This window comes from Nansenia antarctica (assembly GCF_963989245.1).
Source record: "Nansenia antarctica genome assembly, chromosome: 8".
NCBI lineage: Eukaryota > Metazoa > Chordata > Actinopteri > Argentiniformes > Microstomatidae > Nansenia > Nansenia antarctica.
In genome coordinates, this window is record NC_137678.1 from 24,361,490 (window position 1) to 24,386,199 (window position 24,710).

Sequence of the window (24,710 nt, forward strand, 5' to 3'; positions counted from 1 at the left end):
GAAGAACCCTTTATTGAAGGCTTTTTGGTGTGTGTGTGTGTGTGTGTATATGTGTGTGTGTGTGTGTGTGTCTCTCCTGCAGACAGAAGCTGGTGTTCCACGCCACCAAGGCCAGGGCCCTGTTCACAGAGGAGTGTGCCATGAAATACCGCCTCTTCATCTCCAACAGCGAGGACTGGATGAGGTGGGTAGAGAGAGAGTGTGTGTGTGTGTGTGTGTGTGTGTGTGTGTGGGTGTGTGGGTGTGTGGGTGTGTGGGTGGGTGGGTGGGTGGGTAGGTGGGTGTGTCTGTGTCTGTGTGTGTGTCTGTGTCTGTGTGTGTGTGTGTGTGTGTGTGTGTGTGTGTGTGTGTGTGTGTGCACTCCTCTCAACGATGCAGCTGCTTTCTGCCTGCTGGAGATGAAGCCATGGCCAGCGTGTAAACAGGATGTGTGCAACTCTGCAGTGATTGCACCCTGGTGCTAAGCAGCTAGCAACCCTGGTTAGATTAGGGTTTAGGTGTGTGTGTGTAGTGTGTGTGTCTGTGTCTGTGTGTGTCTCTGTCTCTGTGTCTGTGTCTGTGTGTGTCTCTGTCTGTGTGTGTGTGTGTGTGTGTGTGTGTGTGTGTGTGTGTCTGTGTCTGTGTGTGTATGCGTATGTGTCTGTCTGTGTGTGTCTGTGTCTGTGTGTGCGCGTCTCTGTGTGCGTGTGCATGTGTCTATATCTGTCTATATCTGTGTGTGTGTGTGTGTGTGTGACGCAGTATGTTGTGTATCATGTGTTTGCAGGAAGGTCCATCATGTGAGGAAGCAGCTGCAGAGTCTGTACAGCCAGTTCATGAGCATCGAGAAGGACGTGTCCATGCTCATGGAGAGAGTCATTAAGGTGAACACACACTCCACAGCCTTTAAGGAGGGAGGGAGGGAGGGAAGGAGAGAAGGAGGGAGGGAGGGAGGGAAGGAGAGAAGGAGAGAAGGACGTGTCCATGCTCATGGAGAGAGTCATTAAGGTGAACACACACTCCACAGCCTTTAAGGAGGGAGGGAGGGAGGGAAGGAGAGAAGGAGGGAGAGAAGGACGTGTCCATGCTCATGGAGAGAGTCATTAAGGTGAACACACACTCCACAGCCTTTAAGGAGGGAGGGAGGGAGGGAAGGAGAGAAGGAGGGAGGGAGGGAGGGAGGGAAGGAAGGAGGGAGGGATGGAGGGAAGGAGAGAAGGAGGGAGGGAAGGAGGGAGGGATGGAGGGAAGGAGAGAAGGAGGGAGGGAAGGAGGGAGGGAGGGAAGGAGGGAGGGAGAGAGGGAAGGAGAGAAGGAGGGAGGGAAGGAGGGAGGGAGAGAGGGAAGGAGAGAAGGAGGGAGGGAAGGAGGGAGGGATGGAGGGAAGGAGAGAAGGAGGGAGGGAGGGATGGAGGGAAGGAGAGAAGGAGGGAGGGAAGGAGGGAGGGATGGAGGGAAGGAGAGAAGGAGGGAGGGAAGGAGGGAGGGATGGAGGGAAGGAAAGAAGGAGGGAGGGAAGGAGGGAGGGAAGGAGGGAGGGATGGAGGGAAGGAGAGAAGGAGGGAGGGAAGGAGAGAAGGAGGGAGGGAAGGAGGGAGGGAGAGAGGGAAGGAGAGAAGGAGGGAGGGAAGGAGGGAGGGATGAAGGAGGGAGGGAAGGAGGGAGAGAAGGAGGGAGGGAAGGAGGGAGGGATGGAGGGAAGGAGAGAAGGAGGGAGGGAAGGAGGGAGGGATGGAGGGAAGGAGAGAAGGAGGGAGGGAAGGAGGGAGGGAAGGAGGGAGGGATGGAGGGAAGGAGAGAAGGAGGGAGGGAAGGAGGGAGGGATGGAGGGAAGGAGAGAAGGAGGGAGGGAAGGAGGGAGGGAGAGAGAGAGGGAAGGAGGGAGGGATGGAGAGAAGGAGGGAGGGAGGGAAGGAGGGAGGGAGGGAAGGAGGGAGGGAGGGAGTGAATACAAATTTAAGTGTGTGTGTGTGTGTCTGTGTGTGTCTCTCTCTGTGTGTGTGTGTGTGTGTGTGTGCGTGTGCGTGTGTGTGTGTGCGTGTCTGTCTGTGTGTGTGTGTGCGTTTGTGCTCTTGTTCAGCTTCAGGAGCAGCTGCCTCAGAAGGTGATGCCCCTGGCGTCCAGCGGGATCAAGCCCCAGGCGTACCTCAGCCAGAGCACCTTGGTGGAGATGACCCTGGGGTGAGCTCACACTGTAGGACCCCCCTACTAGAGGGGTTTAATACTGTAGGACCCTCTACTAGAGGGGTTTAATACTGTAGGATACTCTACTAGAGGGGTTTAATACTGTAGGATACTCTACTAGAGGGGTTTAATACTGTAGGACCCCCTATTAGAGGGGTTTCATACTGTAGGACCCCCTACTTAGAGGAATTTCACATAATTTTCACCAAGGTTGGGGTCAGTTGAATTTCAATTCTGTCAATTCAGGAGAAAATTTGAAATTACTTATTTATTCTCCTGATTACAAAGAGAGAACTTGTTTTCAATGATTTCGCGATACACTGAATTGTACATTTAAATCACGTGCTGAATTGAAGTCGAGTTGATCCCGTCATGATTTTTACATTGTGTGTCTTGCTTGCAGTGTTTCCACCATGAGGGTTAGTGTTAATTAGACTCTGTCTTAGTGTTAAGTGGACTGTCTTAGTGTTAAGTCTGGACACTATCTTAGTGTTAAGGCCAATGCACACGGCGTGCGATTTGTCGCCGGACAACATTCGATTGCAATGCACACGGCGTGCGATGCGATTTTGTCGCACCGCAAAATTCGATTTTCAACTCACACCATTGAAGTCTATGAGAAAATCATAGAAAATCTCATCCCAATGCACACGGCGTGCGATGCGATTTTGTCGTACCACAACATTCCATTCTCAATTGTTACTTTATTGTTACGTAGTCGGACCAGGCAGGCTGATTACAATAGGCTCTACCAATATTGCTTGCCTTGCTTCCACAATTTCTACAAGATACAACTGGACATATTGTGATAAAATATGTGGGTCCCCTGATTTAGGGGTATTGGTAAAATGTCAGGAGAGGGAGCGCACAAAACACACAGCCAGAAAGGTGTATTATAAAAGCCACTTTATTATTATGGGCGATGATCAGGCAGACATAGATTCGGAGGACGGAGACAGTCCAACATCTAGCTATTCGCCCCTAGGACTCAACTTCCACAACTGATCATGCATCTCAATTAATCATCATAAATATACAGTAGTACAAATTAATCTCATTCAAATAATCATAGGCCTATAAATAAGACAAACATTGGACATATTGGCTGAATAGTAAATAATTAAAAGGGCACGTAACTCGCCGGGTATTTGAGACCCCCCCGTGGGGTCTGAGCGGTGCACTGCGTCCAACCGATGAGGCTCAATATGTAAGTCCGTCTGGCTGACGAATGTTCCTGCGTTCACGCTACAATATTGTGCCTACATGCTCGATTGTTATTATTATGTAATATAGGCGTCTTGTATGTGAGATGGGCCGTGTAGCTATGTGGCATGACACGGAAATAAATCATGCATGCAGTAATTCGTATAGCTAGTATGTGTATAGTTGCAGCTGTGGGCTATATAGGTGTAGTGGCTGGCTGATGGTGATGTTCATATCTTGCCCTTGACTGTCAAACCGTTAAAATAGATGATTGCTCCATCCACAATTGAAGATGTCAGGTTGACAAGTTATGAGCTTTTCGTCATCCATTTCATCCATTCAGGTTACCGGTAAATTACATACACGTATGTTAACGTTTATGATGGCAGCTTCCACCTACGTTGCACTCGGGGAGAATCAATATCGGAGACGATAAACTGTTTTGCCCTCGGGCATGGTTTTATTTTCTCCTCACCAAAAGGAATAAAACTCTTTCGCTCAGCCGAGCTAATTTAGAATGGTAGACAACAACTCGGACAAGTGCATCAACACATCAACATATTGTAACGAACCTATATGAGGTCCGTTAGCAGCTCCACCAAGGGAGTTAACTCTCTTGGTGTTGTGGTTAGCGCGGCCGGCGGTTATGCGGGAGATCAGGGTTCGATCCCTGCATGGGGCGAGTTACGCTACACTAACAATGAGACTCATTAGCTGTTCCACTAACCCCCCCGAGGTCCGTTAGCAGCTCCACCAAGGGAGTTAACTCTCTTGGTGTTGTGGTTAGCGCGGTTATGCGGGAGATCGGGGTTCGACCCCCCGCATGGGGCGAGTTACACTACCAAGTTCCCGTTCGCTACAATATTAACAACACACAAGCCTGCAGTCTTATGCAGCGCCCCCCAGTGGTACAACAACAGCACTGCATCTCCTCATTAACCTGGGCATAGGATAAACACAATATATTCAACTGAGGACATATATAATGCATTTCACTTAACAACGTACGTACAGTAGAGTAAATATTAATTTTGGGTTGCCAGATGTCCGGTTTTCAGTGGACAGTGTCTATACAACATGTGTACAATTTGGCTGGTCATTCAGTCGTGCTAGAAATCTGGCAACCCCTTGCAGCCCAAAACACTATCGTAGATATTTGAGTAAACTAATATAATATATATAGTATAGTATATATTATAAGTATAAATAACGTTACTTGCTCAAAGAGTTACGATAGCCTTTTTGGCTGCACAGTACAAAATACAAATAACAACAATGATAATACCTTTTTAGTAATATTTTATTCACATGTAAATATATGCCATCATGTTAAATAACTTAATACCCTCCCTAAAGCACGTATAAACAATACCAACATATTCATAAGAATGCAGGTATGCAAAGTTATAGATAAGTTCACTGAAAAAGCTTAATGTCAAGCCCTGACAACACTATATTTGTAATTGCATGTATGTATTATGTATGTTACACTAATGTTTTTCAAACTACTGTTACAATTAATTTGATTCTGTTTGTATTGGAAGCTGTTATTAAACAGTTTATAAGAGTACAGTAACGTAATAGACTAGTGTTTTGATGCTAGCTCCGAAATGTTAGCTAGCCAGCTAGCCACCTCTTTGTTTGTGAGCCAGGGCCAGCCAGGTAGAAACAAACAACTGTTACAATTAATTTGGTTCCGTTTGTATTGGAAGCTGTTATTAAACAGTTTATAACAGTACAGTACCGTAATAGACTAGTGTTTTGATGCTAGCTCCGAAATGTCTCCGCTCCGCCTACGACTCTCGTTTTTTGGCACTACAATACCCTCCTTAAAGCACATATTTGATACTCTCGCAATGTGGTTGGCATCTTGGAGACGACGGCTCCAATCTCTCCCAGATCCACGTCAAACTCCTGTCTGTTCAACCTGAAGTAAGTTGTCTGGAGCGGTCCTCCTGTACACTAAAGCCTCAACTGTTGACCAAGTTGAACTCTCATTTCATTGTGAGACTGCAGAATCTCGTAGACCCACAACCAACTGCCTCCTTTTTACGTTATGGAAAATTAGTTGATGCTCAGCAAGCTAGCTGTCTATGACCGAAAGACGCGTGTAAAATGTATGCTCCAGTCTCTCTCCCTGTTATGAGTGACTCAATTAATTTAGATAGACCAGTTGAAGTTTTCCCAATTGTCCCATTGTGATGCAATAATCCGTCGCACCACAAACTTTAACTAAATTTGACAGTGCGACAAAATTCGGCCGCCGTGTGCTTTGTCCCATTCAAAACGAATGGAATCGAATTTTCGCGGTGCGATTAAAATCGGGGCCGTGTGCATTGGGATGAGATTTTCTCATAGACTTCAATTCAAACGTCAAAATCGAATTTTGTCCGGCGACAAAAATCGCACGCCGTGTGCATTGGCCTTTAAGTGGACTCTGTCTCAGTGTTAAGTCTGGACTCTGTCTCAGTGTTAAGTCTGGACTCTGTCTCAGTGTTAAGTCTGGACTCTGTCTCAGTGTTAAGTCTGGACTCTGTCTCAGTGTTAAGTCTGGACTCTGTCTCAGTGTTAAGTCTGGACTCTGTCTCAGTGTTAAGTCTGGACTCTGTCTCAGTGTTAAGTCTGGACTCTGTCTTAGTGTTAAGTCTGGACTCTGTCTCAGTGTTAAGTCTGGACTCTGTCTCAGTGTTAAGTCTGGACTCTGTCTCAGTGTTAAGTCTGGACTCTGTCTCAGTGTTAAGTCTGGACTCTGTCTCAGTGTTGAGTCTGGACTCTGTCTCAGTGTTAAGTCTGGACTCTGTCTCAGTGTTAAGTCTGGACTCTGTCTCAGTGTTAAGTCTGGACTCTGTCTCAGTGTTAAGTCTGGACTCTGTCTCAGTGTTAAGTCTGGACTCTGTCTCAGTGTTAAGTCTGGACTCTGTCTCAGTGTTAAGTCTGGACTCTGTCTCAGTGTTAAGTCTGGACTCTGTCTCAGTGTTGAGTCTGGACTCTGTCTCAGTGTTAAGTCTGGACTCTGTCTCAGTGTTAAGTCTGGACTCTGTCTCAGTGTTAAGTCTGGACTCTGTCTCAGTGTTGAGTCTGGACTCTGTCTCAGTGTTAAGTCTGGACTCTGTCTGTGTTAAGTCTGGACTCTGTCTCAGTGTTAAGTCTGGACTCTGTCTCAGTGTTAAGTCTGGACTCTGTCTCAGTGTTAAGTCTGGACTCTGTCTCAGTGTTAAGTCTGGACTCTGTCTCAGTGTTAAGTCTGGACTCTGTCTCAGTGTTAAGTCTGGACTCTGTCTCAGTGTTAAGTCTGGACTCTGTCTCAGTGTTAAGTCTGGACTCTGTCTCAGTGTTAAGTCTGGACTCTGTCTCAGTGTTAAGTCTGGACTCTGTCTCAGTGTTAAGTCTGACTGTGTCTCAGTGTTGAGTCTGGACTCTGTCTCAGTGTTAAGTCTGGACTCTGTCTCAGTGTTAAGTCTGGACTCTGTCTCAGTGTTAAGTCTGGACTCTGTCTCAGTGTTAAGTCTGGACTCTGTCTCAGTGTTAAGTCTGGACTCTGTCTCAGTGTTGAGTCTGGACTCTGTCTCAGTGTTGAGTCTGGACTCTGTCTCAGTGTTAAGTCTGGACTCTGTCTCAGTGTTGAGTCTGGACTCTGTCTCAGTGTTAAGTCTGGACTCTGTCTCAGTGTTAAGTCTGGACTCTGTCTCAGTGTTAAGTCTGGACTCTGTCTCAGTGTTGAGTCTGACTGTGTTAACAGGATGAAGAAGCTGAAGGAGGAGATGGAGGGGGTGGTGAAGGAGCTGGCGGAGAACAACCACTTCCTGGAGAGGCGAGTGTCTCTGCTTTTTATATCACCCTAAAAACACAATTTTTAAATTAGGAGCTGTTGATAAGGACAACCACAATCGATTTTCTTGCATCCGAACTGATGACATCACAGCTTTGACACCTCAAGACATTACACAGAGCTCACAACCATTCTCCTTCCGGGGGAACGGGGAAATATCCAATTTTGTACTACTTTTTCATATATGTTTTTATTTTTATTTTCCAGATTTGGCACTTTGACAATGGATGGAGGAATGAGAAATGTTGACCGAATTTGAGAAGGTGTTACAAACCCCTCTACCTGGACAAGGCAGAGAAAGTGATGAACACGCAATTGAATGGCCAATGATTTATTCCTGTGTATATATGCTTTATGTTGTAAATAGGATATCTAACTATTAGATTGTTTTACTTTGTTATCTACCGGCCTTTTCCCCAACATGGTCTATTTCAGTTTATGAAACTCAAAAGAGGAAGATCACTGGCACAACAGCTCTGACTGTACTGCCACTCCTCTTAAACAGTTTATTCACGCATTAAGGATGCCATCGTTGAAGAGGATCGGTGAGAACGTTTTCATGACAACACGGTCTCTGTTCCTGATGCCTTTAGTTTATTTTAGTCTTTACTCTTTAATTGAGTATTTTTTACTCAATTTCGTTTTTGACAGGGTGTTGCACTCGGTTGTTGCTCTTGAATATTGCCCAGGTGTAAATCAGAGAGATCTTCACACTATAGCTGAACTTGTCATTTTTCAAATAATTTCTAATGATTATTAGAATCTTATTTATTAAAGAGGGATGATTAAACATGGCACTATAACTTAACTCACCCACATTTATGAGGAGTATAAAAGTCCCTGGTATTCAATTTAGGACTTTACATAGTGGAAGAGGTATATGGGTTTATGAGTGACTTAATGGCACTGACAGTCTCACCAGCAGGGTTAGTTAGTTAGTCCTCTTCACCCCGTTGAGGGGCATAGGGCGTCCACCAGAGCTCTCCATCTCACTCTCTTTTGGGCCTGGGCCTTTGTTTCTTGCCAGCTCACCGCGATGTTCTTCAGGTCTTGGAGTGTGGAACGTCTCCAGGTGTTTTTCGGCCTTCCAACTTTCCTCTTCCCCTGCGGGTTGTAGTCCAAGGCCTGTCTAGTGATGTTGTTGGAGTCCTTCCTAAGGGTGTGCCCTATCCAGCTCCACTTTCTCCTTTTGATGGTGGTAGCTATGCTGTCCTGGTTTGTTATTCTCCACAGCTCTTCATTTGTGATTCTGATGGGCCACCACAGCTTGAGGATGTACCGCAGGCATTTGTTGACAAACACCTGGATCTTGCTTGTGAGGCCCTCGGTGGTTCAGAGCCGTAGAGCAGGACAGTCTTCACATTGGTATTGAAGATCCGTAGCTTTGTGTTGTTGGAGAGTTTCTTGGACAGCCAGATGGGCCTGAGTATATTGAAGGCTACTTGTGCTTTGCTGATGCGTGCTACTATGTCCCTGTCTGCTCCTCCATCCCTGCTGATGTTGCTCCCTAGGTATGTGAAGTGCTCCACGTCCTCTATAGCCTCTCCCCTGAGTGTGATTGGGTCATGTGTTTTCTGGTTTAGCTTCATGGTCTTAGTCTTCCCGATGTTGATCTTGAGTCCAAGCTGGTCACTGTTAGTCTGTAGCCTATCTGTCTTCTGTTGCAAGTGTGTGTGGTTTTCGGAGAGTAGTGCGAGGTCGTCTGCGAAATCTAGGTCCTCGAGCTGGGTGAACAGGGTCCACTGGATTCCTGTCCTATGGTTTTCAGTTGTTCTTCTCATGATCCAGTCTATGGCAATGAGGAAAATCAGAGGGGAAAGGAGACAACCCTGCCGCACCCCTGTCGTGATGGCAAAGGTGTTTGACAGTTTACCCTTGCAGATCACCCGGCCATTGGAATCCTGGTATATGTCTTTTATTACATTGATGATCTTAGAGGGTAGGCCATTGTGACCTAGGAGCTTCCACAACACTTCCCTATCCAGGCTATCGAAGGCTTTTTCGAAGTCAACAAAGTTTATATAAAGTGCGCTTTGCCACTCAACACACTGTTCTATGATGATTCGCAGGGTAGCAATGTGGTCTGTGCATGACTTATCCTTCCTAAAACCTGCTTGCTCCTTCCTCAACTGGTCATCCAAGGCTGCTTGTATCCTATCTAAGATAATCCTACAGAGAACCTTGCTAGGGGTGGACAGAAGCATTATGCCTCTCTCTCTGGTATTCCAACCAGCAGGGTTGGGGCTTTTCAACTCCCGAAGTGAATCGAATTCCAATTCGGTTATTTTAAAAAGGCCATTAATTTCCAATGACTTTTACAAATACATTGAAACAATCTGGGTATACTATATGTTAAAATAGTCAACAACTCAACTGTGTGAGTTCTTTACAGACACATTTTAAAAAATTGGATTGGGAGTTTCAAAACACTTCCTGAATTGAAAAGGAATTCGTCCCAACCCTGTCTGTCCGTGAACAAAAATGTGTGTAAATACTGGTAGGTATCGAAAGACTTCCTCATTTTTTTGCACATGCATTAATGGATTACAAACTCTTTAACCTGTCAATCACAACACCTATCAATCTTACCCTGTATAAAATCTATGACTTCTTTGTTTTGTTAATAATCATACAAAACAAGACTTGAACTGTTGAAACGTTGTGTAAATAAAACCCACAGAGACTGTGTGTCAGACTGGCTTTCTTGTGTTTGTGACATCATCACTATGGGACACCCCTGGAACGTTGTCACCCTGTTGTCACCCAGCCCTGGGGGGGTATTCCATCAACGTCTCTAAAGGAAAATCCAGGCTTATTTTTGATAAATCTCATGAAATGTATCAGAATAAGCCTGGATTTTCCTTAAGCAACATTGATGGAATACCCCCCCATGTCATACATCTTAGAATGTGTCATTGTACACTAAAGTGTCGATGATTTCTGGAAAGGCATTGATACTGTCATCTACAGTAGCATGGATATGATTGCTGTGCTGTGATACCTAGATTGTGAGTCTCCAGATGGTGATGAGTGTTGTTGTCTCAGGTGTGAGGTGTTGATGCAGGCCAACATGCTGTCATCAGAATATGACGAGATCTCAGATATGAGGAAGAAGGTGATGAGAGTAAGTCTCTTCTCCCCTGGCCTCCGTGCCCCGCTTTAATACCTCTCAAACGTTGTGTGTGTTCAAGCATGTGTGTATTTACTACAGTGGTGTGTGTAACCTATGGCTGTGTGAGTGTGCACTTACAGAAAGAGGGAAGAAAACATTGTATATTGGATTTGTGAGTAAGGCCATTTATGAGTTTAAGAAAGCTGTATACAATAACATTTCCTTTCCCCAATACATTGTAACACAATTGAACAAAAAAGAGATTTGTCAAATGTACTGACATTTGAACTTTCAGAATAACCGTTACCTTGACCATTGTGTCCCAACCTCTCCTGTCCACCTCCATTTTCTTTACTATCTATCTCCCTTTCTCTACCAGCCTCCACCACCACCTCCCCACTCCACAGTTGTCAGTATCCCATGGTGACCAGCCTGTTGGAAAATCCTGTCTCCTCAGCGCTGTGGTTGCCATGGCAATGTGCAGCGACAGCACCCCTTCAGCATCAGCCTTGTCACTGGAGATGGCCAGTTACACGGACCTGGATCATGCCTGGAAACAAAACAGTATCTTATAACACATAGTTTCTGATTACATTCTTTCTATGGCGAGATTGTGTCGGCCGGAGTTTGGGCAGTGAATTAAGTGTTTTACTAAAGCGTAGCCTGTTGCCTGTAGCCTTGAATGTGAAAGCGCTTAGCTTACCCACAGTCAGAAAGTGACAATAGATGAACAGCACCGTTGTGGTGTGATCATCAGGGCCTCCCCAGTTGTTCAAAACATTTCATCTGGATCAGACCATTTCACCAGGACGTCCACAACGCCTACCAAGAATGTCACGAACGACGGCATGGCCAAATTCAAAAACAAAGGCGGTGAACGAACTTATCCATTATATTATGATATTGTAACGGACCTGTATGAGCGCCGCAGGAGTCAGGGAATGCCGCTACCACCCCGGTCAGGGGCTACAAGGCCTTCAGCATCCCAGGGGTGCTCGAGGCTCTCCAGGCCTGCCCCAACCTGCTGAGGGGAGTGGCGACGTCTCGCTTGGAGCAGGTGGAGGCCACCTGGAAGTACATCAAGCCTCAAGTTCACATCCTATCAAGGACCCCAATTGAAATAAGCCAGTGGCTTTCTTGGGTTTTTATCCTGTTAGTTGACCTTGTATGTAATATGTACTTTCATGTACCTACTTCTGCAAATCTTCTAATAAAGTATTCAATCAATCAATCCTGGGGAAAGTTCCGCAACTGCAACGGGGCTTTCCCCATCCCCATCCGGGAAAAACAAGCTCACCATTCCCAATCGCCGGCCCAAAAAAATCCAAACCCTACATTTAGTCGGGGGTCAGAGATCCCTTGCGACTCCACTCTCCGCTGCCACACCTGTACCTGAAGTGGGCCCGCCTCACCGAGCCCCAGCCCTGCAAAGACTTCCTGCCTGCGTCAGCCTCCGCACCTTCGTCATGAGGAACGGAGCCGCCCGCCGCCCCCACCAACCTCCTCAAGTACGCGCCCCTGGTGACCGGGCCTGGCCTCGGCCCGCATACCTGGAGCTGGTGGGGGTGCCCTTCCTGGGGGGGCTGATCCAGCACGTGTCGGAGGACAGCTGGGGGTCAGGGGGATTCCGCAATTTGCACACTTGTATTCCTGCCTGTGCCTCCATAATAATTATTATTAATTACAATTTACAATACAAATACAACAATTGGGGGTCCCTCCCCCCAAAAATATTATGAATGTACCTGGTTATGTTACAGTAGAGAAACAAAAACAGTTACCCAAACTGTAAAGTTGCAAAGTAGGCCTATCTCACCCAAATTCAGTGAAACTGTATATGCCAGTGTCTCTGAGATAAAGGATACACACATGAGTGAGAGGACCCGAAAAAGAGAACAGAGAAAAGTAAACCAGTAACTTTGCTACCAGGGTTGCCAGACGGAATTGATCATTTCCAGCCCAACCAGCCCATCCTGATGAGTCCGCAAATACGAGCACATAACCCCCACATAGCCCCCATTCTACACTCACTACATTGGCTCCCTTATTCAAAAAGGCCTTTGACTGTTGAACTGTGTTCATTCTTGTGTTTTTTTTGTTAGTTTTTTTGTTCAAGTTAAATGTTTTTAAATTATTATGTTTTAGGCAGTTTTTTTGTTTTTACTCTGTCAAGAAAGGGACAGGACACCCACACATATGGACCCTGTTCTATATCAAGTCTCCAGCTCCGACTGTATACTCTATAACCTGGTATCACAGTTCTGTCCATATCTGTTGTCTCTTGGTTCATTCTATCCTAAACTCTAATGGTGTGGAGGAGGTGGTGAGAGGAAGACAATGTACCTTTGGCAAGTGGGGGTGTCTGAAGAGCACCCGGGGTCTCGCTTGGTCCCCGGGCCTGGGTGGCAGGAGGGAGGGCCTGTGGTCCCTGGTTGGGGGGGAGGCCTGCAGTGTCTCCATGGGGGCCGGAGGTCACCATTAGCTCCCTGGAGAGACAGACCCGGTCCTCTATCTTGGCCATAACAATTAATAATAATTCATTACATTTATATAGCGCTTTTCCAAGGCTCAAAGACGCTGACAATATAGGAGATACGGAAAACACAAAAACAACAAGCAACATGGACACATGGAACACAGAGTCAGCGAACGGGGAGGGGGAGGTAGGGACAGGGGAGGTGGTTAGGGGTAGGGGAGGCTGTATGCATATCAGGGGGGTGGCAGGGTTAGGGGAGATGGGTAGGGGTAGGGGAGGCTGTATGCATATCAGGGGGGTGGCCAGATGGGGGAGATGGCTAGGGGTAGGGGAGGCTGTAGGCATGGGAGAACATGGTGAACTCAGGAGTCATCCTGAACCTTTTCAGGTGGAGGACATGCACCCTGCAAACGGCATCAGGGGTTATTAACCACTCTATAGTTCGAGCATTTTTTTGGAAAAAACGGTATCTTAATACATGCAATTTGGCTGCCACTGTTATCCAAAGCGACTGACAGTACAGTGAGTGAATACAATTGTAGTACACATGATGTGTTCCCTGTGGGAAGCACCAGGCTCCATCAGAGCCACACAGGAGGTGAGTCTCATGTAACTGTAAGAGCAGTGCAGACATATCCAAAGGCCGACAGGCAGCATAGGGGTCACTCACCGAGGCAAGGTCAAGAATGACCACTTCAGGCCAGCGTCGTTACCCCCGCAGTTCTCACAGCGGCACTCCAAGTCTGTCTCCTACAGGAGAAGGGAGGTGGAGAATAACACACTTGCCACATCTCATATGTATGACGTTAGATAATATGAAGACTAACTTGATTATTCAGGTATGGCACTGACCATCAGGTAGAGCTTTAGGCTGTCGTTCACTGAGCCTCCAGGCACCAGATCTAAGGAGAGCTGGGAGAAGTCTTCCCGTTTACAGGACTTCTTACCACAGCTGTGAAAAATAGGAGAAACACACACACACACATACATACAAGCACACACACACATACACACACATACACACACACGCATGCATCATAAAGTCACAAATATACGGTATACGATTTAGACTAGTGGTCACCAACGCGTCGATCGCGATCGACTGGTAGATCTTTGAGACTTTGCCTGTAGATCTTTGTCTGACTTTCCCTGTCCCAAAAAGAATAGAAAATGAGCCTAATAAATACATAAATAGCCTACGTTTTGCACGTGCCTCTCTCCCTCTCTCTCTCTTGAGCCAACTGTTGTGTTGCAGACGCTGCATGAAAGTGACCAATCAGATAAGAGAATAGTACTGGTACGTGACTCGCAAATAAATCTATGACAGGTGGTGACAGTTGGTGACGCGAGGTAGCTAGCTTGGTGGAGGTTCCACGCAAGAAAGCGGAAACGTACTATTTTCATCCAGAATGGGAAGAAGAATTTCTCTTTACCTTGGTGAAAGACAAGTGTGTATGTATGTTGTGCAACCAAACACAAGCACTGCCTAAAAGAGGAAATCTCTCGCACCACAACACCAACCACCAGAAATTCAAAGACAGCTACCCGCCAAAGAGCACAATCCGTGCAAGGAAAGTTTATGAGCTGAAATCAGGGTTGAAGGTCCAGCAATCGCTTTTCACCAAACCTGCTTCTCAAAATAAGGCTGCTAGTGAAGCATCATTTTGTGTAAGTCACCTTTTGGCTAAACACAAGAAGCCCTTTACAGATGGAGAATTAGTCAAGGAAGCAATGGCCATTACCGCAGAGACTGTTTTCAGTGACTTCAAAAACAAAGAAGAAATCAAAACTGCACTACGTGGTGTACCTCTGGGCCCTGCAACAGTGACAAGGAGGGTCGAGTCACTGTCAGAGGATGTGGACAGACAAGTGTTAAAGGACTTGGCACACTGAATATGTCTCACTACAGTTCGATGAATCTGTGGATGTAATTGGACACAGCTCAGTTTGTTGTGTTTGTCCAAATGGTTTTCCATAATGGTGTTCTACAACAAAGGAGGACTTCCTCACTCTTTTGCACTTAAAGGAGAAAACAAGGGGTGAGGATATTTACAATGAGTTCCAAAAATATGTTGGTGAAAATGACATACCCATTCATAAACTAGTTGCGATTATTACTGACGGGGGCCCCAGCAATGCACGGTGCGCTGAATGGATTTTTTGGACTGTGCCGTAATGACCCTGATTTTCCCTACTTGTGAATTATCACTGTGTGATCCATCAGCAGGCCTTGGCTGGGAAGGTCTTGGACTTTTCTCATGTAATGACACTGGTGGTGAAACAAGTCAACTCGATTTGAGCGAAAGCACTTCAGCAACACTTATTCAAAGCATTATTGGACGAGCTCGATGCTGCATACAGAGACCTGCTTCACCATGCTGATGTGCGGTGGTTGAGTCGCGGCAAAGTGCTGCAGCGATTTGTCGACACGCTGCCCAAGATCAAGACGTTCCTGTCGACAAGGACTCTAGCACTCTGAGATTTCCTATGTAAAGTGCTTTTATAAATAAAATGTATTATTATTATTATTATTATTATTATTATTAACTGTCAGACGATGTGTGGCTACTGGACCTGGGGGTTCTGACAGACATAACCGCAAAACTGAAAGCACTCAACTACGAGCTGCAGGGAAAAGACAGACACCTTCCCGACATGATAAGCGCAGTGAATGGGTTCAAGGCCAAGCTCGGTGTTTGGACCACACACCTAAAGAATGGGAGGCTCACTTTCCCAACCTGGAGAAAATGGCACAGGCCTTGGAAGACAATGATGCTTTTCACCCCTGAGCAGTACTGGCAAAAATGGCAACAGAGTTCAATCTGTGTTTTGGTGAGTTAGATGTCATGGGAGATATTTCTGCATTTGTCTCAAACCCATTCGTGCCCATTGATATAGAGCAGGTAGTAGCCAAATTCCAGCAAGTGGAGTTGACAGAGATGGTTGATTTACAAAATGACATAGAGCTGAAAGCCAGATCAAGGGACAGTGACTTTTGGGGACTTGTCAGCAGAGAGAAGTTTCCTCTCCTCACTGCATGTGCACTAAGAGTGAGTGCCTACTTTTCCACGTATCTATGGGAAATGTCATTTTCACAGATGAAAATAATCCAATCAAAGTACAGGAGCCGCTTTACTGACAGACACCTCACAGACTGTCTCAGACTGGCTGTCAGCAGCTATGAGCCAAACTACAGCACTTATAGACAGTATCCAGCCACAGCCATCACACTGACTTGAGTGAGCATGTGAAAAGTGATGCTGCATAAGATGACTGTACTTAGCACTGACTGAGAAAGTCCACATTACTGTTCTACTTTATAAAATGCTAATTGTAAATATGTTTGTCAATGTTAATAAGTAAGAATAATAATAAGTCAGTCAAAAAAAATTGCATACATTTTAATGTTGGACCAAAGCATTGCATGTAATTAAAATACAGGCAAATAAAAGTACAATCTTAGCTGTCTTTTTCTCTCAACGCTTCAATAGGTAGATCTTGCCTTCACCAAGGCTGAGGTCAGGGATCTTGGGCTTAAAAAGGTTGGTGACCACTGATTTAGACAGTGTACAGCTGAAAATGCAGTTCTGTGTTTGTTGTGTATGAATATTGCTATTCCTGTGTGTGTGTGTGTGTGTGTGTGTGTGTGTGTGTGTGTGTGTGTGTGTGTGTGTGTGTGTGTGGGTGTGGGTGTGGGTGTGTGTGTGTGTGTCACCTGCGGCATGTTCTGGTGCTCTTCATCTGAAAGCTCAGGTGAGTTTCAACGGGGCAGGAATAGGTCCCGCCCCCAGCCAATGCCCTAGCCTGCAGCCCTGCGGCCAGAGCTGACACCTGCGACACACAAACGCTGACAAACTCGTGGGCATCCTAAAAACACAGAGAAATACAAACACATACTGTAGCATTAGCAAAAAAGACAGAAAATTCACCAACATTCACCAAATTCACCAACATTTCTCCTAATGTCGTTGAGATCAGGCTTTTCTAGTTCGGAAAGAGGATAGTTGTATGGTAGCCCTCTGTAGAGGATAGTTGTATGGTCCTCTCTCACCTGCTGACCGCACCCCAGGAACTCAGGTGCGTGGGTGGACACTGAACGCTTCAGGGCCTTGAGCAGGGTCTCCTTGTGTTTCTTGTTATTAGACAGTCTGGCCACTCGGAGGTCCACTAAGCTCCTGCAAAACCAAGACAGAGAAAGGAGTGGACATTTAGCATGTAGTAGGAGTTATTCATTTGCATGTGTTGTGTACTGACCAAATTGAGTTACAGCTATTGTTTGTGTATGTATGTATGTATGTATGTGTGTGTGTGTGTGTGTGTGTGTGCCTGCCTGCCTGCGTGCGTGCGTGCGTGCGTGCGTGCGTGCGTGCGTGCGTGCGTGTACCTGATGATGGTGGAGGAGGGGTCCTGACTCCACACTCTGTGCTGTCTGCAGAGGTCCTGGCAGAAGCTGGTCAGGCTGAACAGACACTGGAGGGTGGCGTTCATATAGCAGGTCTGCGCCAGGTTTGGTAACCTAGGAAACAATGTGTGAGGAGGGAGACAAAGTTCATGTCTGAAAATGAGTTGACGACATACTTTCACTCTGGTGTTTATTTAGTTATTATTTTGTATTACATAGTTTATAATAATAATAATAATAATAATAATAATAATAATACATTAGACTTATATACCGCTTTTCTAGACACTCAAAGACGCTTTACAAACTGAAAAGATCGAGTAGTAATAATAAAAGAAACAAAAAAGAAATAGAAGAAAGTATAGGGGGCTAATTAAGGTAGTGCTGGGGACACATGGGGGGGGGAGGGGGAGAGGTTTAACTGGTGAAGGCGAGCTTGAAGAGGTGGGTTTTGAGGGCCTGTTTAAATGTTGGGAGGGTGTTGGCCTGTCTGATGTGGTTGGGGAGGGCGTTCCAGAGGGGCTGCGGCTGAAAAGGCCCTATCACCCCAGGTCCGGAGTTTGGTCCTGGTTGTCATGAGGGTGGTTTGGTCGTCAAACCAAACCAGGCAACGGGAGGGGGTGTGGAGGGGAACGAGGTCGGCAAGGTAGGAGGGGGCCAGATTCTTGATGGCTTTGTAAGGGGTGAGTAGGATTTTGAATTGGATCCTGTATTTGACCGGGAGCCAGTGTAGGTTTTGGAGGACAGGGGTGATGTGTGCCACACACGGCAGTGAGTGGAGGTGAGCAGACGGGCAGCAGAGTTCTGGACGTATTGGAATTTGTTTAGGATGTTATTAGGCAAACCGTAGAGGATGCTGTGTCCTCCACAGTGTCCGACACACTACTTACCCTAAGCAGCTGAGCTGATGGGTGGTGAGACTCGTGGCAGGGGCAAGGCGTCTGTGTCCCTCCTCTGTCTTGCCTCCTGGCACCTTGATGCTGGCCCAGTCCAGCTGAGGGTGAACTCGCCGCCTCTGTTTTTCAGAAACAAATTTGGATGGTTGAACAATGTAGTTGATAAGTAAGATAATTACAGTGATAGTTTAGGACCTCTTGATAGAGGCTGTAGCCTGTTCCCATATTGTACAGATGCTTCACTACTCCTCCTATTTTGGCCCCATGCACAAACAAATGGATCACTTTGACTGGAAAAGGAAAGTTAAAGACTGCTTTAACAGAATAACTTATTTGGAGGACATTACCACGCGATAAGACTGAGGCTAGTTGAGTACAATTGTTTACTGCCTTTCAGTGAAACATTACCATAGATTTTAGAATAGGTTTATATAATTATGCTCTAAAACATTACCTTCCGGCGGCAGCATAATACTCCATTTACAACAAGGCATCTTGCCTTAGCTAGCTGACAGCTTTTTTGCCTATCAAAATTATCACGTTCAGTAAACAGGCCTACCATACTATGGAGTTATATCGATGTCATAAATACGCAGACTTGTATATTGACAGTTGTCGGTGCAAAACAGATTTGCAGACTTGCATATTCAGAGTTGACGTTGCAAAAAAAAGATTCGCAGACCTGTAGTTATTTCTGCAAGGTTGTACAAAGATACAGCAATGCATATTTATGACTACGAATCCCAAGTACAAGCTTACAACTTTTTGACACTATCTCACGTCTTGGCTCAAAAAGAGTTGCAGACTTGCAAAGATGGGAGGGCGTTCTGCTGGGCTACATCTCCACAGCCAATCAGATGCTGTCTATTATTGCACAACTATCATTGGCTGGCTTGTTCTATCAATCAGGCTATGCTCCTCGACCTCAAGTGAGTGAGAAATTGTGAGATATTCCGAGTACATCTAGCTAATGTTAGCCTACTATATTATGATGCGTGTATCCATATCAATACCTATAATTAGACCAGGGCCCTATTCCACGAAGCTCGATAAAGTTCTAAGCCTCGATAAAGTTCTTAGCCTCGAAAATGTTAGCTTGCGTTCGGTGCCATCAATGTGGCTCAAATAATTCGCTGCTTGGTTGAGCTCCTTCTGAGTCAGATATAATTAGCCTGGTCGCGACCAGGCTAAAACACAGGCTATGGTAAGACGCGCGTCAAAAAAGCCTCACAGGCGGAAACTAAACCCCGAACGACAGTTCCTCCCTAGGAAATATTAGTTCCCACTTCACACGAGATAGATAGATAGATTGGTTGACTGTGTGATAGATAGATAATTTGATAATTTGAAAGTGTGATCGATAACTTGATATTTTGATTGTGTGATAGATAACTTGATATTTTGAAAGTGTGATAGATAGATAGATCGATGGATACATAAATTAAAAAGTGTAAAAAATAAAATAAAATGAATAGGTATGTCTATCAACTTGCATTGCTGTCATCACAGCGGTCTGGCTGGCGTAGTGGTTAAGGCAGTCGGTTGGGGTTCCAAAGGTTGCGAGTTTGAGACTTGACTACGTTTTTTTTTACATTTAACCGAAGATTTCATGCAAAGGCTTCCAACACCATTGTAATCGTGTCAGTTCTTGTAAATTAGCCTGCACCATCATTTTATAGCCTACATACTTTTTTAGATGAGATTTTAGATTAGATTCAGACAACGAAATGCAGTAAAAAGTGCGTCTGAAGAGGGATTTGAACCACCGATATAAAATGACAAATAAATCCTGTGGCAGCGGTCGATACCACTAGGCCATTGTGGCGATATGACGGTTTGTAGCCTGCTGCGGATATCACCACAGTAGTAATATTCATTTATTAAAATATGAACATATAACAATAACTGGGGCTAGTATGACCTACGCATTTAATCGGTCAGCAATTTCTTGCCAAACCATTTCCCTCGCCTTGTTAATTGCGGCAGTATTGCACTATTTTACATCTTATTTTTCCGTCTTCATAAAAATCAATAATTCGGAATGCTGCGCAAATGTAGTACCCCTGCAGAGTGGAGTATCTTCATTTCGACAGATCGACACTTCAGGGCTTTTTATGTCTGCGTGCACGCGCCCATATCGAAGATTTGTAAGCCTGTCTTCTGTGAACACTGATGACACAAGGCTGATCCTCGTTCGAGGAATCACCTGAGGCTTGAATTCCAATCTCGAGTTGCCTAAGCGCCGCATTTATTTATATCGCCGCTATACTGATCCACCTTTAGTGGAATGGGGCCCAGGGGGCTATTCCACGAAGCTCGATACAGTTCTAAGCCTCGATAAAGTTCTAAGCCTCGATAATGTTAGCTTGCGTTCGGTTCCATGTGGCTCAAATAATTCGCTGCTTGGTTGAGCTCCTTCTGAGTCAGATATAATTAGCCTGGTCGCGACCAGGCTAAAACACTGGCTATAGTAATACGTGCGTCAAAAAAGGCTCACAGGCGGAAACTAAACCCCGAACGACAGTTCCTCATGTGTCTTTTAGGAAATATTAGTTCCCACTTCACACGAGATAGATAGATTAGATAGTTTGACTGTGTGATAGATAGATAATTTGATAATTTGAAAGTGTGATCGATCGATAGATAACTAGATATTTTGAAAGTGTGATAGATAGATCGATGGATACATAAATTAAAAAGTGTAAAAAATAAAATAAAATGAATAGGTATGTCTATCAACTTGCATTGCTGTTATCACAGCGGTCTGGTTAAGGCAGCCAGCTGGAGTTCCAAAGGTTGCGAGTTCGAGACTTGACTAAGTTATATATATATTTTTTTTTACATTTAACCGAAGATTTCATGCAAAGGCTTCAAACACCATTGTAATCGTGTCAGTTCTTGTAAATTAGCCTGCACCATAATTTTATAGCCTACATACTTTTTTAGATTAGATTTTAGATTAGATTCAGACAACAAAATGCAGTAAAAAGTGTGTCCGAAGAGGGATTCGAACCACGTCTAAAAATGATGACTAAATCCTGTGGCAGCGGTCGATACCACTAGGGCCTAGGCCATTGTGGCGATATGACGGTTTGTAGCCTGCTGCTGATATCACCACAGTAGTAATATTCATTTATTAAAATATGAACATATAACAATAACTGGGGCTAGTATGACCTACGCATTTAATCGGTCAGCAATTTCTTGCCAAACCATTTCCCTCGCCTTGTTAATTGCGGCAGTATTGCACTATTTTACATCTTATTTTTCCGTCTTCATAAAGATCAATAATTTGGGAATGCTGTGCAAATGTAGTACCCCTGCAGAGTGGAGTATCTTCATTTCGACAGATCGACTCTTCGGGGCTCTTTATGTCTGCGTGCACGCGCCCATATCGAAGATTTGTAAGCCTGTCTTCTGTGAACACTGATGACACAAGGCTGATCCTCGTTCAAGGAATCACCTGAGGCTTGAATTCCAATCCCGAGTTGCCTGATCGCCTGATTTATTTCAATCGCCGATATACTAAGCCACCTTTAGTGGAATGGCCCCCTGCATGCATCACCTACAATCGTGGTTTTAGCGTAACCTCTAATGTTAGCTAGCACTATCTGCCTAACTTGGTTTAGCTTAGTGCTAATATGCACATACAGCGAGCTGACAACATATGAACTATGATAATTATGTAGCGTAATTTGGTAAAGTCAGTCACTTTTCCGTTTCAGTTTACAATGTCCCTATAGTACAATGTGGGGTAGAGGGTGCATTAACTATGTGGAAAGAATCAACAGCATATAACATTTCATTCATTTAAAATATGCACGTTGATGTTGTTCTGTCTGTAAAATGGTGGAAATAGCTGGCAAAAAAACACCATGCAAGCCTACAACCTGCAGATGAACACAAACTAGATAGGATTGTCCACCATGAACAAGAGGTCTTTCGCAATTGACTACATAGTGAACTGTCACTGTCTGCCTAAACTTACACATACACACACACACACACACACACACACACAGGTGTGTGTGATTTGCACTAATTGATTATTGATCAATTGATCAATTTCCATCACATTCACTCAATTGAGTGGAATTGAGTGGAAATTACATCTATAACGTGGCTCTGGGTCTAGGGAGACAGACGGTCCAAAATACAGTCACTTAAACAATGTAAGCAGTATCGTGGTCTGGTCTCTCTTCTCCCTATTTTGGAGCATACTCAATGAGTATATACTGCATACTGCCTACTAAATTCATAATAAGTATGCCAAAACCAGCCGAACGTTTACACTGCATGCCTACTGCCTCCCAGAATGCATTTCTTACCGGCAGGAGCGGGGAATTCAAATTCCTCCATTTTAAACCTCCATTGGCTAAAAGCTGTAATTTTTACTTTAGTGTTAACATGTCATTTTATGAAGTTTTAAAATGTTTTCAGAAGAGAAAGTAACCACATATATTACCAAAATGTGGCCAGTTTATCAAAATAACCCGTTTATATATCTGATCTGACGTTTTTTTCTGTTTTCTGTTCGCTAGCTACATACGGCTGCGTTCCTAAATTCAATGGGACTGACAATTTACAGCCTAAACTTTCTATAACCTCTAAATCCAGTAGCCCATTCGGCGGTAACCCACCCCATCTGGCAACCCTGGACGTGCAATGCATTTTGGGGAATCAGTACCCCAGAAGTGTCCAGTCATATCATACTTAAATAATTCCGAAAATATAGTAAATATACTACATTTCTCGCATACTCAAATCTCGCATACTGTACAGTGTGAACGCTCTCGCATACTCACATCTACGTCACATCTAGTATGAGTAGTATGCTAGTATATGCTGTTCCGAACACAGCCCAGGTCCTTCACATCAGTCTACCGAAGAGAAGAACACCTGTCCTCCTGACACACAACGCATCATCTTCAAGCCATGTGACTGTCTCCATTGAAAAGAAAGGAATTGATTATTCCACTCGCCTCCCCTCGGCAGGAGCGACATCTTGTTTGTGTGGAGCAGCAGCTGCAGCCCATGTGTAAGGATGCTGTGGTCGGTGGGGCTTCTGACTCTGGGGTGAAACAGAGGACTTGAGTGAAGGACCACGAGCCGCATCTGAGACACATGCATTTCATGTCGGGAATGCGCAGAACGAAGTGTCTGGATTAACATGGTGAGGACAGGTAGGCAACGTCTGTGTGGTTCCTCTATTCTCTAAGGTGTATTCAATGAGAAATAAAGCCTTTATTGCGCCTTCTAGACTTATAACCATTTTCAGGAAGATGATCCGTTTTATATTTCAGATGGATGTAGCTGCATGCCTAATTGTTTTGTGATTTCTGTTTTCATACATGAGAATGTTGTCGACCATTTAGATCATGTTGTCAGTGCGCACATTATGTTTGTGACGATTATTCATTTCTATAGAGGATGTTCTTTAATATGTTCAAATAAATGATGAGCAACAACATCGATGATGCATCATGTCAGTGACCTCGAGAACGTTCTCCTGCGTTCGTTTCCCTTCTCCCTCCAAACAGGTGTCTCCGTTGTTCTCCCGTCCGAGAAGGCTGCTCACCGTGTGTCAGTCAGATGTGGTTTTCTTATCAGACATGGATTTGGGTTATGCTTGTCTTGTTCTGAAACTGAATCTAAACCTGACCTTCCTATTTACCGGAATAATTCAAAGGAAAGCCAAGAAAAGAAAAGTAATTTCAAGTAGGCCTATATTTTTATTCCATGCCTGATAATATTGAATTGTGAAGTACATCTCTTTAGCTACCATCTACTGTGAAAACCATTCCGTCCTAAATCAGGGAGGGCCAAATAGCATATCCAAGATATTTGTTTGTTTGTTAATTAGGATCCCCATTAGCTAATGCCATGACATTAGCTAGTCTTCCTGGGGTCTGACACAAAAATCATATTTGGACAATTGTCAACATTATATACATACAGACAATTGTCAACATTCTATACATACATCATAATATAGTGATGGGTTAGAGTAAAGTTCAGATGGTGTCAGATTAGGATTATAAATAAGATTAGCAAATGAAATGTTGATATTTGTCAATTTTGCAGATCTAGACCTAATGTCAGTTAGTGTGCCGTCCCTTTAGGATGAGTAAAGGACTACTCTACTCTCTTCTCATGCAGCTTCTGTGAGAGTGCCCAGTGTATGGGCCAAGGCCATGCATTTAGTACACACGTACACTGGCCTACATTCGATCTATTCCCATACATTCCCTGCTGTGGCATGTTAGAACCATGTATGTGTCCCAGATTCAGCCCTTTATGTTTGAATGACAGCTGATTATTACTATTTAGTCATTCAGGTCAAGCGGACAGAAATCTAAATGTATCTCAAAGCACCCCCCAAATATCAATATATATGGGGGGGGGGGGGGGGGTGTTGATGGTGTTGATGGCCAGGCTGACACAGGGCTGTGTTTTTCGGGGTCTGCCGTGTTGTCAGGGTGCTTCCCTGTTGTCAGGGAGCTGCCTTGTTGTCTCCTCAGCTCAGGAACACTGTCTACCTATCTGCCGCTGCACCTGGCTCACTGAGAGCTTCTCACACACAGCTGCTGGAAGTGCTGAATTTGGTTGCCAAGGGAATACTGAGGCAA

At 44.9% G+C, this 24,710-nt stretch overlaps 1 protein-coding gene across 1 annotated transcript in view; it reads left to right on the plus strand.

Moving 5' to 3' along the window:
• tbk1 (TANK-binding kinase 1) overlaps window positions 1-9,863 on the plus strand; it is a 25,778-nt gene extending 15,915 nt beyond the window's left edge. Inside the window, exons 17-21 of the mRNA XM_080537502.1 lie at window positions 83-184; window positions 767-863; window positions 2,060-2,160; window positions 7,106-7,177; window positions 7,403-9,863. Of these exons, the coding sequence (XP_080393628.1) occupies window positions 83-184; window positions 767-863; window positions 2,060-2,160; window positions 7,106-7,177; window positions 7,403-7,454 (424 nt within the window). The 3' untranslated portion in view covers window positions 7,455-9,863. The remainder of the gene's footprint in view (window positions 1-82; window positions 185-766; window positions 864-2,059; window positions 2,161-7,105; window positions 7,178-7,402) is intronic.
• The last annotated feature ends 14,847 nt before the right edge of the window (window positions 9,864-24,710 follow it).